This window comes from Perca fluviatilis, chromosome 5 (assembly GCF_010015445.1).
Source record: "Perca fluviatilis chromosome 5, GENO_Pfluv_1.0, whole genome shotgun sequence".
In the NCBI taxonomy this organism is placed as follows: domain Eukaryota; kingdom Metazoa; phylum Chordata; class Actinopteri; order Perciformes; family Percidae; genus Perca; species Perca fluviatilis.
The window spans coordinates 32851617-32869993 of NC_053116.1; the positions used below are offsets into that span (position 1 = coordinate 32851617).

An 18377-nucleotide genomic window follows, 5' to 3' on the forward strand; every position below is an offset into this window, starting at 1 on the left:
CCTTGAAGTCCCCTCATGCTAGGCTGGGTGCTTTCTGGTTTTCTCACAAAGTCCACCTTGTCATGATTAAGAGGCATTAGACATGTGGGGTGCATTTGAAGGATAGTCATAAATCTAAGCCAGGTAGCTCTCAAACCTGCCATAAAAAGAGTCCTGCAGGTTTGTGCAAAAGAGAGAACATCTGCATTTGTGACTGACAGACGTACGTTACGTTTCTGTAGTTCGGCTATTTCATCGGGGCATGGAATTTACAAAATATGGCATATTTTTTACATTTCAGCTGCCTTGCTAGACTTCTGAGGCTAGGACTTAAAACAGAGATACCTAAGGGCAATAGTGGGATAAACTGTACAGTGGTAGCTACTACAGAAGTCTTCCCCAAGTCTGCATATAACCCACATGACAATTAACTTCCCAAGCTATTTGTCTTTGGGTGACATCCCAGTACAACTAAAAGTTACAAGTAAGTAAGTGGGATTTATATCATCTGGTGAGAGCCAAATTGCTCCCCTAACCCCTCTTAGTATTGCAACACAGAATGTTATACAGAGCGGGCAAGTGCAAAGGTAGTATTTTCCACCCACGTTAACCATAAGGGCTTAAGTCAACAGGTGGATACATGTGGAATTGTCCAAAAATAGAGCATCTGATTGCCAACCCCCTGTCCCAACCCACTTTAATTTGAAATTAGTTTTTTAAAAAACATCATTGTTACTTATTTTCCTCCGGTTTAGAATGATTATAATTGGCTCAGACAGATTTTAACATACATTCCTTTTACCGTTCATCTGTTTGGAATTTGAACTATGACAGCAAACAGGTGTAAGACATAAACTCTTAACATGCTTGAGCAAAATTTGCCTTGGAGATAGTATAGGACTCTGTTTTGGTATTCGGAACATATAGTTAGATACCTTTTTTTGTAATCTTATGTTGCCTGTACTACTTTGCTAAATCAGTTGTCTGTAGGTGCTTCATTGATGCTGACATACCTGTTGCTATTAACATTGTTCAGAGAAGAAATTGCTCTCTGGGGTCTTATTGCTGTAAGATATCACTGTACTCTGTTCACTTCAAGGCCCCCTGCATTCTTCTCTAGCTCGCTGATGATGGTGACGATGAAAGCCCACAAGGTCATGGCCAGCATTGGCTTTCACTGCTGATTCGTTGCAGCTTTCATCAATGCTCTCTGATTGGCTCTCCCAAGGGAGCTTAAGGAATGGGGAGACTATTAAGCCTAAGGCTAAACATCAAAGGAAATGCTGCATGAGTGCTGCGTTCATATGTAACTAATGCCGCTTTTCCACTGCATAGTACGTCTAGACTCGACTCGACTCGCTTTTTTATGGGTTTTCATTTTTTTTTTTTTTACCACCTCTGTTAAAGTGCTCATATTATGCTCATTTTCAGGTTCATAATTGTATTTAGAGGTTATATCAGAATAGGTTTACATGTGTTAATTTTCAAAAAACACCATATTTTTGTTAAACTGCACATTGCTGCAGCTCCTCTTTTCACCCTGTGTGTTGAGCTCTCTGTTTTAGCTGCAGAGTGAGACATCTCACTTCTGTCCCATCTTTGTTGGGAGTCGCACATGCGCAGTACTGCTAGCTAGCTAGTCAGTTGCAGAGTATGATGGCGTGCCACGCTAGCAGCTAGGCGAGCATTATAACATGTGTTCCAAAGTGACCACGTTTGTCTCTGAAGTAAAGGCTGGACTACAATAGAGCTGTTTGGAGCAGTTTGTGAACAGTGTTTTCTGTTGGAGATGGTAAGTCCCATTGGGGTGAACTTTGGGCGTTTTCACTTTGTAAACCTATTACATACAAAAAAAAGATATATAACACAATAAAGGAAAGGGGAAAAGCCAAAAAGCATAATATGAGCACTTTAAGGTTCCAAGCGAGCTGAGCCGATACTTGAATGTGGAGTAAAAACACTGCAGACCACCAGAGAGAACCATTATGAGCATGTCACTGCACAAACCCACCATTTTTAAATATCCAAGCTATCGTCAGTAGCGACCCAAATATTTTATGTTGTGTTTGTTGTGAATTAGAACCCCGACAGGGTGATGGATTTGAATTAGCCGGTTGCAATAATGAAAAGCTCACTCTACAATATCCCGCTTATTACACGGCTACTAATACAGAGGTTACCCGCTGATAATGCCTGTGTCCCGGTCGGGATGGTTAACCTTACTAGGTCGCCCCGGTGAGTGAGCTAACCATAGAGCTAACTCATGTTTGCTCTGTTGCCATTTGCACTGTTAGCGATCCCCGGTTCCTCCACCCTATTTCTCCATTTGGGAGCCGCTGATTCGCGGGTATGAGCACAAATATTGAATTTAAAAGATTTTATAGATTTAAAAATGGTCCTTAAGAGTCTGATGATCAGAACTCAGTCCATGGCAATGCAGACCGTAAAATGCTATGATTGACCAATCAGAATCGAGTATTCAAAAAGGCTCTGTAATAAATAATAATAATACAAAAAATTTAAATAGTGACATTAGGCGTCCATGTTTCATCATATTCTTTCACATTATTTTGCAGTCTGAAAGCTACCTTTTCCAACTTGATCGTGTCTATTGCTTCAGTAATCCATTCTTTCTGAGTCGGTGTATTTGAAGCAATCCAGTTTTTCATGATTACCGTCTTTATGACCATACATAGTGAAAGAAAGATATTTTTATTCTTTAAAGATACTCTGGTAAAGTTATGCAAATCTCCCGGTTTACATGATTGTGGTGTGAGTGGAATGTCTTTTTTAGAGTGGATCATTGCTTTCTTTGTTATGCCAAATTTAATTACAGTCCCACAAAAGATGGAGCAGAGTTCCTTCAACAGCTCCACGTTCTATACATTTACTATCGTTTCCGATGCCCATTTTATGTAACTGTGACAGTTGACAATTTTAAATTGCCTTAGTTATTAGATTCTTGTTCAACGGAAGGGCTGCCTTGAATTTTTCCATATGTCATTCCAGGAAATGCGCAGAATATAAAATTGGAATTTCTGTATTCACACACATACAACGAATCACTCTCAAACTCTGTCGCAGGCTTTCACAAACACACCCGTTTCTCACACTAATAACATACCAAGGCTGCTGCCTCACCCTTATCCCTCTCGGAGCCCACAGCTCTTAAGCCATGCGTTGAGAGTAGGAGAGCTGTGATCTATCCATTAGCTATGCTTCTTCTGGCTTTGATGGATCAAAGAGCATGTAAAGAGCTGGAGGAGCCAGTGCCAGTGCAGCAAAACAACGGACAGAGAAGAAAAGGACAGAAGGCTGGCAGACGGAGATGGAAGGAAGAGGTCAGGTAAAGGGATGGAGGAAAGGGGGAGGGGGGGTGGAGAGATGGCGGAGAGGGTTATGGGGGTCACAGCTCTCTGAGCGTCGACAGCTGGACCCACCTGAGAGGCATGCTACTCTCCTTGAGCTTTCAGTGTTTACTTTGCTATTTATTAAGAACATTTTAGGCATGTAGCCTAACCAGCACCAGAATCCGGAGCAAGTTAGAACAAGCTAGTCGTGCGTCTTTGTCTTTTTTTCAAGGATATTTGGTTACTGGGGATCAAACCTGTGACCTTCCAGTTTAAAGACACTTCAAGACCGGGGACCACGAAGACATGAGAACAACAGTGGAGGTTCAAAAGGAAGGTGCAGTGAATGAAAGGATTTCAAGAAAGCTTAGGTAGGAAGACAGAAAGGTGGGAGGAAGACAAACCGTTTGTTAGGATTCGATTAGAAAAGAAAAGGAAGAGAGGAAAGGGGAAGGAAGTATTGAGATCGAGAGAAGAGGAGAAGGGAGAGGATAAACAAAGGAACAGAGAGGGTGGTTATGGGAAATTGGAGTTAGAGTCAAAAACAATATAATGAAAAAGTACAACATTTTGAAGAAATATGACTTAAAGAGGAAAAGTAGTAAAACACAAAATAGAAAGTACAAGTAAAGAGGGACCTGAACAGGGATGAAAAATGGAGGGAACGAGATGAGATGGGTGGAGGTCTATTAGCAGGAAGTTTGTGCGTAAGTGTTGGCCTGGGGAGATGGAATCTGGTGTGGTGTGTTTGTTCTGGCTTAGCGGCCGCCCTCAGCAGGCCCCACTGGGCACTGGGAGAGAGAGATGTAGAGGAATAAATGGAGAAGAAGAAGAGATATGAGAGAAGAAGGAATGGGTCAATGAGCAGTGTGAAAGCATCAAACCAGGTAAAGCCTGATCCATGCTAAATTCCCAAATAGAAGCAGTTATAGGTACACAGTCAAAATTGGGTAACTGTAGTCATAACAACTGGAAATTTGAAACAACGTGGACTAATTCCAGGATTGGCTCAGCGAGGAGAAACTGGAACCAGTACATGACTCCAGAAGGTTTTCATTTGTCTTGTTAAAGGCTAGTTCAATTGCTTGATTTTTCCAACAATACCACCAGATTTCATTATGAGTTTGGTGGCATGGCTTCCATTGAATGTTCGGCGCACCAAGCCCTACGAAGTCAGAATGAGACGTTTGCTGACCCAGTGACATACAGTACCTGCCCGAAACCTGCCAGTTTTATGTCGACGTTCCCAATTTACGTTGTCCTCTCTTGGTATCCTCCTGGGATAGCAGATTCTGCCTAAATATATTTTTATTTATCATCACAGCTTTATAAGGCCCTAAACTACTCATGCCCATTCTGATTGATAAAGTCATGTTCTGAGAGATAGAGGATGGATACCAGACCCGAGCCCGCCGGGACCCACCGGTACCCGCTGGGCCGGGTTCGGACAGATATATAGAAATGACGTTCGGGTTCGGGTCGGGCTCGGTCACATCAGTGCGATAAGGCATTGAACATTTTAAATTTAAAACAGCTTATGTTGTGTTCACGTGTACAGTGTGTTAACGTGCGCGTGTTGCCCTGTGTGCGCTAATGCGCTCATCTGTTGACATTTCCGAATGCCTTCCTACAGTTGCTTAAGATAAGCGGGCTTTCCACACAAACAAACGTACGTGTGTCATTAGTATGAGGGAAAAAAATGAGATTTTAGCTCGGACATAAATATCTTATGGCCTATCGGGCTCGGGTCGGGTTCGGTTACTGCTCTGTCGGACGCGGGCCGGGCTCGGACAGAAAAATGCGGCCCGATCCGCACTCTACTGAGAGACAGAGTGAAGTGGATTCCACATTCCACATCCACATTCTTTAAGGAGGAATTTCCTTTCGTAAAATTCTGGAAAAAATGCTGGTGTGACTGAGTGTGAACAAACAAACAAACATACTGATGTGCATTCTTTCATATATGTTCGATTATGTTAAATTATTATCATTAGAATCAGTAGATCAGTGCCACTGCTCTGATTTGAGGTGCATGTCGGATAAAACAACTTGTTGAAGCTTTACCAGATTCTGCACTCCGCTTTCTCCGTTATTTTGCCACTTAGCTATACTGACAACTAGAACTAGAGCTCAACGGTGTGGTTCTCGGAGTGAAAATCCCATTAATATTCTGAATCAAGATTTTGATTATTAGCCATAGGGCCCTATCTTGCACTCAGCGCAATTGCCTTTGTACACCGACGCATGTATCGTTCCTATTTTGCACCCGACGCACAGCGGACTTTTCCCTCCACAGACGCACGTCGGTAAATTAGGGAATGTATTTGCGCTCCAGGGGGCGGTTCAGCGAAAAGAGGAGGCGTGTTCCGGCCCAAACGTTACGTAGTCCTATTTTGCAGTTTCAGAAAACAATTCCGCCACTGACCAGGAAAAACCTGGTCTAAAGTCAGTGGCGCTAGTCTAAAGTCAGTAGCGCGTTATTCAGATGCTATTTTAGGGACGAATGCTTGGCCATAATGTAGCGTGTGCACAACGCGCATACACTTCTCTCATCTACAACAGTTCCCATTTTTGAAAACCATACATAATTACAAAGAAAAATATTACTGAAAATGCGCTTCAGATGTTTGGATAGATCAGGAGGCACTTACAGTACAGTCCTCAAAAAGTCGCAGCATTCTTTGTGGCTTGTTGTGTTTTACACATTTCCATGAATCGTGGATGTGTTGATGACATAAATGAGGAAATATTAGAGGACTTAAGGAGACGTGATGTTGAACTACGGTGGGATTGGACACTCCGGCGGAATCTGGTGAATATGGAGTAGCCTAATGTGCGATGCGCTCCTGGTGGAGCGGGTGGATGGAGATGGAGTGAGGGGAGGAGGAAGGGGCACAACAGGTGCAGGTGGTGCATTTGGAGGCCCACACTCCATGGCTGCAGCAATCCTCTTCAGACTTGAGGTGATACGCCCGAGAGGCCGCAGCAACATCGCCGCCCGGCCAAGACGGGCATTTATTACTTTGCCGCATCCCGGACAGCTCCGCTGGCGTGCGCCAGGCAAATCCGCCGTCATAATAGCAGTCCGCCATGGAACAAGCGCGCCTGCTCTTAAAGGGAATGTGAGATGACGCTCTGATTGGTTATTTTCACGTTACGCCCAAACCACACCTAGCTACTTCAGACCAACCCATTTTAGATTTGCGTCGGGCGCAAGAGTCATTTATCCCGCTGGTATAATAGCAACAGCGCCCGAGATCCGCCCACAAAGCTACTTGCGTTTGGCGTTTCATACTTGCGTTTCAGATCGTTAAAATAGGGCCCATAATGTCTTAACCATCCAAGGTGGACTTACCAAGAGCTAGGAGATTGTGAAACGGTGGTATACAGTATGCTCCTGTAGAAGCCGCAATTCTGCATGAAGTCAACCTTCAATCAAAACATGTTTTATTTGCAATGTCATGGAGAAGTACTACACTACCCACAATCCTAAACATAACAGCGTAACAGCGTAAAGCGTCTCTGATTGGTAGAGCTCACTATTACCATGGTAATGATTGTTATGTACACCTTCTTGTACCTTTGCCTATTTTTCCTTTTTTGTTTTGTGCTGAATCAAATGTTTTATGGTCACAATTCCTCTCAGGAGACGTTAAAAAACTGGACAGTCACTGTTGAGATCTATTACTGAAATATCTGCACTTTACTGTCAGACTATATCTATCCCAGTTGCATTAAAGCATTAAAGAGGTTTGGAGAAGGTGCTTGTTTTTGCATGCAATAATCTTCAGTATGTAAATACAGTCATAGACAAACAAACACATTGTAAAAATCCCAGGATCCCACAGGTATTTATGCCAGGAAAGGGTCCTTCAGTAAAACACTCAACACCTATTTGCTCACTTTTGCAAATTGCTCTGCCCAGAAGTGTTGGTTAAATGCCTGACATGTAAAATGAAAGTATACAACAATTGAAAGTTAAGAGGAAAGCAGACAGTAGAGGAGATAAAGAGGGAAAGAGATATTTGACCGGGACAGGAAGAAGGTAATTGCTAGCTTGCCATCGTAGTTGGAAGTTTAGTTTAGAAGAAAGACAGAATTAGGGTACAATGCATTATTTTACATGCTCTGATCAAAGAAAAAATCCTGAAAAATAGAATGAAACAGATTTGCGTCAGCCCGAGGGAACTAAGAGAAATTAGAGCCCGACCCAACTCAAACCTATTTGGTCATGAATTGGGTTCAGGTTGGGAATAAAAAAAAAAAAAGAACCACAACACAGGATAAGACTTAGATTCATTTCCCTACGGAGATGAACAAAAACATTAATTCTCAGAGTGAGTCATACAGGAACATTGTCCAGTAGACATTTGATAGCTGAACCCGAACCTGTTTCCTGCGACTTCTGTCAAACAAGGCAAGTCTCGATTTAGCTTATTATCTGTTCCTCTGACTTCCTGTTGATGTCTGTGGTTACGTACAAGCAACAGTGAGAGACTGAGCTTGATGCTTAAGAAAAAAGGTAGAAAGATTAACACAAACTGTACAACACACACACACACTGTGGTGACACACCCACAGGTTCAGGGCCTGTGCAACTTCCTTTTTGTGCACAATGAGATATACACAAGCCCTTGCCCTTTTCCTGTATCCAAATAAACAGTCCAAAAAGGGCCATGTAGCGGGAACACTGCTTTATATGTGTGTGTGTGTGTGTGTGTGTGTGTGTGTGTGTGTGTGTGTGTGTGTGTGTGTGTGTTGTGCGCGTGTGTTACGTAAGCATGACTATGGCCCTTGGCCCCCTTCATTAGGGCTGCTGTTCAGCTCCTGCTTCCTTTGGTCACAGTTTATTGACCTGTAGGCCCATAACAAACATGGGAGTTGTATATGTCATTCTGTATGTGTGCGTTTCTGTCCCAGCGCTCCTCCAGCTGTGTATTTGGCTTCACATTTGCACATATTTTACATTTTCCAAACATGCTCTCAAACATCAGCTGTGTATTTACGTGGCACTTAAGTGCATCTAAGTAGTTTCACAGACAGTGTTTGTGCTCTATTCATCATTGTGTAGCTCTTAAAAATGTCACCCTGTATATTCCTCCCCCAGTCTGGCCTCCACAAGTTGCACTGCTGAGCTGTCTGACAGTGGTGAAACACTATCTTAATCTTAGATGGGCAGTGTTCCCAGCAGTAGTTGACAAATTGAGATACAAGGTAAAATGTCATGATTGTGTTGGCAATACACATCCCTGCGCAACAATACAGAGGCAGTTAATGTTTATGTTGATTGATGGCCCAAAATTCTGACTTTCAGGTTTTTATGTGGATATTCTTTAGATCTTAAAATATTGAAGTTTGACATTTTGGGAAACCCTCATTAGCTTCCTTGCCGAATGTTAAATGAGAGGATTGATACCACTCTCACATCTAACGGTTAGGCTAAATATGGAGTCAGGAGACGGTTAGCTTAGCGCAGCGACTGGAAACAGGGGGAACAGCTAGCCCGGCTTTGTCTGAAGGTGAAAAATACACCTAATAAACACATTATGTCTCCTTTGTTCAACCCATACAGAAACAAAATGTAAAGTTATGGGTTATATAAGTTTTTACGGGGACTTAGTTTCTGGAATTTTTTCTTGGCCTGCTATGCTAGCACTCTAATTACAAGCTAACTTTACAGTGGGGCAGTCAAAAGTCAACGAACAGCGTTTTCCACTATTTTTCTATCTTCGGTGCAGAATCCAAAATGCTTTCCCTCATTATTTCGGAGACGGTTAGGTGCCATAACTATCTGTACAGCATGGCATGCTAGCTTTTTCAATTTTGTGTTAGCAAAGAGAGCAGCAGCATAGTTTACTGAGGCTAGCTGTCTCCTCCTGGCTCCAGCATTGTATTTAACGGAAAGATAAGAGAGTGCTATCAATCCTCTCCTCTAACTATCAGCAAGAAAGTGAATAAGCATATTTATCACAATGTTGAACTACTCTATCATACTTCAACATGAACTTAATGTCCAACAGTTAATCAGACTTTGGTCTTTTATTTGTGGATTTTTTCATCTCTATCTTTTTGTGTGAGGAAGTAGGCCTATTTGCTCTTAATCATCTACCAACTCTGATTCCTTCCCTCTGTTCTGAGGCAAAAATAATGCTTGCTTGTTTTTCCTGTGTGTCAATGTGAACCTTATATTCACGTGTGTGAATATTTGTGTGTTCCAGGTGACATCGGCATGTATCCCAGCTCCCTCAAACGATCTGGTAAGCATCCTCCATTTCTTTTCCTCAATAGCATTCTGTTTAAAAGACTAGTTTTCCCTCTTTGCCTGGCCTAAGTTGCAAGGTATGGCTTCCCAAAACCATGTGTGGTTTCCTCCTGCTGAATTCCTTTTGGGGAGCCGAGCCCTTAACCCAGTTTGAGCTCGGTTCATTCCTGGAGCACTGCAGGACTCCAGTCTGTAGAAGAAAAAAATAGTTGATGTTGCTACAGGAAGTCGTCATGTTTATCCATTAGAGAGTCTGTTTGTTTAATTAACTCTTCTTTCCTTCCTCTGTTTCCCTTCTCTCCTCTTTCTTCCTCTCTTTCACCTTCTTTCAACCTCCTCCCTTTGCCCTACATCCTCTTACCATCCTTACTTTCACACCCTTCTCTCCTCTCTTCTCCTTTATCCTGTCCACTGCTCCTTCCTTGCATCCAGCAGCGTAGGGGGACCGGCCCTTCTCGACACATCCAGAACCTGGTGAGCACATTTTATCCTCCCATTTTCTATCCTTGTCCTCCTCACCCCCTTACTTTTTTATTTGCCCCATTTTCATGCTATTTATCTTGAAAATGACCAAACTTGTCAGGGAAAAGCAGTTTGTGGCTTCATTGAATTTGATTTAGCACATACAGAACAAACCAAAGTAAGAGCAATGCCAGACACAGTAAGAGTCTCTGTTGAAAAAAACAAACTTTGGACTCCTAAAAGCTGCAATGTTCATTGTACGCCATTATAGGAAAGCGTCAGACCAAAGTTTGTTCTGAGGGTTGTGCAAGAGGAAAGTCCATGAAGTCATTCAAAACAAAAGGTGGTGAATGTGCTCCGCAAATGTAATGGCAATCTGTCTGCTAGATGATGAGACATCTTAGAGCTGATATTTTAGCCTAAAGGAAATGTTGCATCATTTAGAAGGCATGAATGTGTTCAGTAATTTTCAATCAGCCGATCAGATCTAAAATTCGGTGTATCAAAGGGGAATATCAGACCTGGTAGTGGCGCGGTAGGAAAGGTCAGGGGTCACCAAATACATTTGAATTCACTCCCTGGGGACATGACTATCAACCAACAGAGAGTCTGGTGTATTTTTTTCAGCAATTCTTCCGAGTCTGATAACAATAAAACCACATATCTGATATTGTAAAAAAATATATATTAAATATCATATTCTTGTATCAATGATGTTTTGCAAATTATGTTCCTTCCCTAAAAATGGCATCAGACAGAAAACCTTTAAAATAATATTCCATCGTGGCCGGGTTGGGTCAGTGGGTAGTGAGCAGGCGCACATGCTGTATACTGAGAGGTTTATTCCTCCATGCAGAGGTCCAGGGTTCAAATCCGACCTGTGACAATTTCCTGCATGTCTTCCCCCTCTTTCTCACCTAGCTGTCCTGTCAAATTAAAGGTGGAAATCCCCCAAAAAATAATAATATTACATCTCTACTATGTTCAGCAGAGCTGCGTTTTGGATAACCCAATTTAATTGCTTCAATTATCAAATGTATCACTCCTCTCTGCTTCCTCATTGCTTTTTATCAGATTGTAACTTTAGAAAAATACTGATCTTAAATCTGAAATTAAATAACAGCAATAAGGCATCTGAGCTTGACTTGACTATGTATTTGGTTTGTGGGATGGCCTCATTAACCAAACGTATCTTTTTTTTTCCCAGGGTTCGACCAAGTCTCTGACCTACACCAAACAGAGAAACACCCTGCCAAGGTAAAAGTCATCTCATTTATTGTGTGAATGCTGATTCAGCCTTCAACATTCCATATTAAGACTTTTTAATGGCTTTTTCTGACATACTATACTATGACTTTGTTATCACTTTTTTCAACATATTATACTATGACTTTTTTTTATTTACATATTGTCCCTCTTGTATCATTTTTCATCGCTTTTTTTTTATTGGCCCTTTTCATGACGTTTTTTTGACAAACACACTATGACTTTTTAATGTTTGGTTTTTATCGACATACTATGCTATTACTGTTTTCAACATAAAATGGTGGCACAGTTGCTCGGTGGTTTGCACTACTCCATCAGGCAAGTCGTCACTGCAGACTCAGAAATATTTTCGAGTCTGGTTTAGACCTTTTCATGACCTTTTTTCGACATACTATACTATGCCTTACTATGCTATTGCTGTTTTCAACATAAAGTCTTTGGTGGCGCAGTGGCTCAGTGGTTTGCATTGCTCCAACAGGCAAGTAGTCACCACATATGTTGACTCAGGTTTGATCCCCAGTCCGGTTTGGTCCTTTTCATGACGTTTTTTCAACATACTATACTATGACTTTATCACTTTTTTTCAACATACTATACTATAACTTTTCTGACATACATACTATGACTTTTTTCAACAAACCATACTATGACTTTTTAATAGTTACTGCAGACTCTGACCCAGGTTCGATTCCCAGTCCAGGTTGGCCCTTTTCATTACTTTTTTCGACATACTATACCATGACTTTTTTCGACAGACATTTTTAATTTATACATATAACTTTTTAATGGCTTTTTTCGAACTTACTATGCTTTTAATGTTTTTAACATCAGGCAAGTTCTCACCGCAGACTCCCACGTTCAAGTCTAGTGTGGACCTTTTCATGACCTTTTTTCGACATACTATACTATGACTTTTTTATCACTCTTTTCAACATACTATACCATGACTTTATCACTTTTTTCAACATACTATACTATAACCTTTTTTTGACATACATACTATGACTTTTTTATAATTTTTTTGACTAACCATACCATGCCTTTTTAATGGCTTTTTTCGACATACTTATATATATTCCACTTTTGTTCAGTACATTATTGGTATTATTCAACATTTCAATGGAATTCGTACTTATTAAAGGTGCAGTAGGTAAGCCTTATAAAACTAACTTTCTGTCATATTTGCTGAAACTGACCCTATGTTCCAGTAGAACTACATGAAGCACGTCATTTAAAAAATAATCTGGCTCCTCTGGCACCACCTAGTGCGATTTGCAAAAATCCACTGCTCCCTGTTCAGATGCACCAATTAGGGCCGGGGGGGTGTCTAACTGCGTGTCAATCACTGCTCAGGCACATGCATTCACACGTTGTCGATGTTCAAATTTTTTGGCTAAGTCGTGGATCTTCGCAATCTTACCTACAGCACCTTTAAAGCCATTCACACTTTTCCAACTATTCTCACTACTTCACCTTCTTCTTCAGCAATCCAGTTTAGCTCTAGCAATTTAGCTTTTCAGCATTCACAAGCATTTTCTGCAGGAAATGCATTTTCTAGTTTCTCAATATACATGTTATGTATAATACTGATTTTCAACCAAATGTAATGTCAATGGGTTTCCACATCTGCACTGATCTGCACTTTGCTCCAATCAGTGTCCTTTCAATCCTTTATTCCTCCCTCCTTCACTTGCTCCTCAGACCGATGGCCACTTCTGTCATTATTTCAGGAAGATTAAGCATCAATCGTGTGATGGAACAAGTTGGCTTTTGAACTGGCCTACATGTCACACATAGTATCCAGTTTCTCTCTTTTGCTTTCATCCTTTATTTTCTTTTTCTCACTATCCATCCAGCCAGAAGTTTATCCAGACTGAGTGTAAAAGGAGCACACTCATGTTGAGCTGCCACAAACAACGTGTACGCTCACATTTTGACCCGTGTCTACCTTTCTCTCTGTGTCTCTCTGCATGACCACCTGACCCCTGCTCCCTCCTCTATCCCCCCCCCCCTTCATTTTTCGTTCTCTGTTCCTCCAGGAGCTTCAGTGTGGACCGTGTGATGGAGAGAGTGATGGAGCGCCACTACGACTTCGACCTGACCTACATCACCGAGAGGATCATCTCCGTTTTCTTCCCCCCAAAGCTGGAGGAGCAGAGATACCGTCTAAACCTAAAGGAGGTGGCTGCCATGCTCAAGTCCAAACACCAGGACAAGTTTCTGGTGAGGAAACAGGGATTACAGAAGCTTTCGCAACATAGTCACATAGTTTGTCGGTGATATATTTTGTTACAGCAGGGAATTTTAACCTCCCTCCTTAGAGTATAATGTTTCATTCAGATGATGATGCTTGAGAGATCATTTGTTTTGACACATAGCCACAGGAAGCCGCAAAATACAGTTAGCAACCCTCAAATTAGCAGTTGGCAGCGGTGGAATGTAACTAAGTACATTTACTCAGGTACTGTACTTAAGTACAAATTTGAGGTACTTGTAGTACTTGAGAGTCTTTTCTTTTCCTGCCACTTTCTACTTCTACTCCGCTACATTTCAGAAAGAAATATTGTACTTTTTTCTCCGTTACGTTCAATTCATTAATCTGACAGGTTTAGTTACTAGTTACTTTTCAAATTAAGATTTTTGCACACAAAACAGATGTAGTTTATAAAATATGATGTTTTATTATAAATAAAACTATCCAATAGGCCTACAAGTACAGCTGAAATGATTCGACCATTAAACACTTAAACACAGTTGAATGACAGAACTGTTTTCATTGTTTCCAGTTTCTAAAATATGAGGATTTTTCTCCATTGAAGTACATTTTCCTGATAATACTTACATAATTTTACTCAAGTAACATTTTCAATGCCGGACCTTCTTTTTACAGTGTGGTATTAGTACTTTTACTTAAGTTAAGGATTTGAATACTTCTTCTGCCACAGGCAGTTTATTTCGGTCACACCCATGATGAAACAACTAAAAGGATAACTCGGCTAGAGTGATATAAATCTCTTCTGTTTCAGCTCCTGAACCTCTCTGAGAGACGCCACGATATCACCCGACTAAATACAAAGGTAGAACGTCTCTTCTTGTGATTCTCGTAGCTCTGTGTTGAGAATTCAGTTCACAGCCTGAAGGTTAATCTCCTTGAACCACATGTCTCCATCTCAACCCCCAGGTTCATGACTTTGGCTGGCCCGACCTCCACGCCCCACCGCTGGATAAGATCTGTGCCATATGTAAGGCCATGGAGACGTGGCTGACCTCTGACCCCCAGCACGTGGTGGTCCTTCACTGCAAGGTCAGAGTTCAGGGGACCGCCATTTTTTTTTTTCCAGACGGACATCCCACTGTTTCCCAGGCTCTGAAACGGGCAGATGTGTCGAAATGTAGCAATGAGTAAAGTTTTGCAGCAACATATATTGAATTGTAAGAAAGTGCTAATTTGCTAGTTTTTACTGACAATAATTCTAAATGAGTGGTGTTTAAAAAAATTCAAAACTATATCATGTGAGTACATGCAATTCTTACATGGAGTCCAGAAAAGAATCAAAGTAGAAGTGTAGCACACAGAATATATTGAGCATTTAAAAAAATATGATTCAAGTCATAATAACTCAAACTAACATTATGTTAAACAACCCTGTCACTCAATAACATTACCGTTAGCCATGTTGCCTGTTGACCAGCACTTTTCTATCCAGATACATCAAAAAACATGTACTAGGTTCTCCAGTCAGTGCCCTTGATTAAGGCACTGGCTCAATAAAGTTGAATCTAATCTAAAGAGCTTGAGTTGGTCCCTGGACTCTGTAAATGGCATCACCACTGCTCCCTTGAGGGATGGGTTAAATGCAGAGAATGAATTTCGCTACGTGTGTGCATGTGACAATAAAGTACCTTTACCTTTTATAGTTTGGAGCAATGTTCGATGATAATTAACGAACCACCTGAATGCATATCGTGGATAAATATGAACATGTACTGTATGTCAGTTACAATTTCTTTCACTTGCTTATACGTTGAATCAGCCTTCATCTCCATTCATTATTTGTGTTATAAATTCAGTTACATATTGCTGGTAAAATATAACTCGACTAAAACCCAAATTGCTGAGTGTGCCATATAATTCACTAAGCCAGAAAATTAACCCTACGATGAATTTAAAACTCTATCAACTCCATGTTAAACTTCTGTGTCATTTAGTGATTCATTCATGTCATTCTTTCAGGAAGCTACTGGCAATTTGAACTTTTCCACTGCTACCAAGCAGTGACCAGCTAACACTGAGGGCGACCAAGCTCCCACGACTTGTCTGGGTGGTTTTTTTTTTATTGGTTTTGGTCAGGAGTATTCAAAAACTAAAACCACGCTACTTCTGTGGTCTGCTGACTTACCAGAACATTCCAGCTACAGGCAATTCTTTCAAAGCGGCAGATCACGCCAGGGCCGGGAATAAACAAAGTTGTTGTCAATCAGGACTCTTACATTGACAGACGCACAGGGCAAAACAAGCTCTGATTTGTGCTCAGTGTTGAGGTGCAACCTTCTTATTGGTATCTGGAGGGGTCACATTAGGAATGTGAGACTGGAATGTCTTTGGAATGTGTCAGGGAGTACGGAGCACCCAGTGTGAAAAAAAAAAAACACCACAGGGAGCTTTTTAATTTGAATTCAAACTGCTTGTCCACATCTTTCTATGTCCCTGGCTTGTCCTCGTCCCTTCTAGCGGTGTTTCTCCATCAAAAATGAACCCTGCAGTAAAATGCAGTTACTGTAAGCTGTGAACAGCAGCAGTTTTAGGACAAACCACAGTGCCTGAGGATGAAATCATGACTTTGCCAATGTTGTTCCCTCTCCCTCCTATAGGGCAACAAAGGCAAAACAGGCGTGATTATTGCAGCCTACATGCACTACAGCAAGATCTCCGCAGGGTGAGTGTGTGTGTGTGTGTGTGTGTGTGTGTGTGTGTGTGTGTGTGTGTGTGTGTGTGTGTGTGTGTGTGGGAGACATCCAAAGCCACAATTTGACATTTTCTTGTTCATCGGAATATCCACACATGGTACACATTAAAGATTATTGAACCGACGTGCAAAAGCACATTTTAAATTCAACCGTTCAGATGTGCATGCCAAATATGTTTAAAAACGTATTGCAACAGTATAGCTAAAGGGCTGATGTGTTCTAATTCAAGTAAATGCAGCACAAGGATTTCTATTCAGACTTTGTTGATAAGTCGTCTGATAAATTATGCCCAATGGATTTTGCACAGGGAACAGTGGAAACTGGTTTATCCTGTGGCCAATGCCAGCTGTATCCTATCCATGTACTTTCTGGCATCTACTGTAGAGGGTCTGGTGGAAGTCTCATGATGGAAAGTGTGTGTGTGTGTGTGTGTGTGTGTGTGTGTGTGTGTGTGTGTGTGTGTGTGTGTGTGTGTGTGTGTGTGTGTGTGTGTGTGTGTGTGTGTGTGTGTGTGTGTGCGTGTGTGCGTGTGCGTTCATTTATGTGCAGGGCGGACCAGGCTCTCAGTACTCTCGCCATGAGGAAGTTCTGTGAAGATAAGGTGTCCTCTTCCCTCCAGCCGTCCCAAAACAGGTAGAGGCCACGGGATGAAATGAGGGGAAATTGGCCGGGGTGAAGGGTGGGGGCAGTGGTTGAGGGTATGCCACCATAGCAGAGGTTATTAAATGCATCCTATTTAAGGGAAAGATAAAACTGCCTTTAGCTTCAAGCTTTTCATACATACAACTGCTGGATTTGATTTATCTTTAACCTCAGGTTTAGGCCTTTTTCACATCAGACATTAGCACACAGTAGGTGTAAATAATAAGATTAATTATGGAAATTTTAGACACACTTATACATTTACAGTAACCGTATACTCATATTAAAGGCAGAAAAATGACAGCTGTTTTAAGAATATTCCTAAATTTAGTGTTGTGACGGACATCAAAAATATATATTTTTCTCAACTGATGGGCAGATCGTTTAAAGGAAAAGTGAAATGTTTAGACTCAGAAGTATGTTCTTTATACCAGCCTGGCTGTTGGCTCTGACAACAGCACCGTCCGCTCTGGGGATGTTTGCATTTTTCTACTCTCTTTTAAAGATACTCCTTTATGATCTCAAGTCGCCATCTGTTATTGTTATTCCCCATTTTTAGCTCCCTTATTGTATATCACAACAATCTGTCTCTTTCAGGTATATCTATTACTTTGGGGGCCTTCTATCTGGGGCCATCAAGATGAACAGCAGCCCTCTCTTCCTCCACCAAGTTCTCATCCCATCACTCCCCAACTTCCAGGGTGAAGGAGGTGTGTTTGTTTAGTCTTTTTTGCCAAATCACCAAAGCATAGAATAGACATCTAACGCGTATCTAACGCATGTGTCATTATGAGTACATCATCTCTACTCCCTTATTCGATCATTCCTTACTCCTCTGTATGTTGATTTTAGATATAGTTACATCATGTCCACTTTAGCCTACTATATTATTTCTACAAATTACTGTATGGAACATTTTAAACACAACCTGTATTATTAAATATGCAAATAATGAATAAATAAAACATTTACAAACTGTGGTTGGACAAATGTTATAAATATATCAAACACAGTATAAGAAATACATTTTTTAATGCATGTGTAAATGGATTTTATTTGGAAATGTGGTACCAGTAACTGGTAGTAGTAGTAGTAGTAGTAGTAGTAGTAGTAGTAGTAGTAGTAGTAGTAGTAAAAATGAACCCTTGTTGTTACCTCAACTTGATTTATATAGCACCTTTCATACAAACAAGGAGCCCAAAGTGATTCACATAGCAAATTGAAAAAGATAAATGACAACAAATAAAACTATGCAAGACTAAAATTACAAAACCAATAAAATTAAAACCAATGATTATAACGTTAAAACTAAGGCTATAACATGACTCCAATTTAAAAGTCAGATAAAAGACAGGTCTTTAATTTACTTTTATAGATACAGAGAGAGCTTGCCCTTCTAATATCCAGAAGTAGTTCGACATCACAGTGCCTGCAAATACAAGCTCCAA

The 18377-nt window shown here is 41.0% G+C and overlaps 1 protein-coding gene across 7 annotated transcripts in view; it reads left to right on the forward strand.

Moving 5' to 3' along the window:
- tns2a (tensin 2a) overlaps window positions 1-18377 on the forward strand; it is a 66702-nt gene that overhangs the window by 34620 nt on the left and 13705 nt on the right. For 5 of the 7 annotated variants that reach the window (XM_039801892.1, XM_039801888.1, XM_039801886.1 and 2 more), the window contains exons 4-12: window positions 9548-9586; window positions 10024-10065; window positions 11261-11310; window positions 13359-13542; window positions 14346-14396; window positions 14501-14623; window positions 16192-16256; window positions 16837-16920; window positions 17527-17639. In XM_039801892.1, coding sequence (XP_039657826.1) covers window positions 9548-9586; window positions 10024-10065; window positions 11261-11310; window positions 13359-13542; window positions 14346-14396; window positions 14501-14623; window positions 16192-16256; window positions 16837-16920; window positions 17527-17639 — 751 coding nt within the window. The remainder of the gene's footprint in view (window positions 1-9547; window positions 9587-10023; window positions 10066-11260; window positions 11311-13358; window positions 13543-14345; window positions 14397-14500; window positions 14624-16191; window positions 16257-16836; window positions 16921-17526; window positions 17640-18377) is intronic. The other 2 variants (XM_039801890.1, XM_039801887.1) reach the window with 1 other exon arrangement.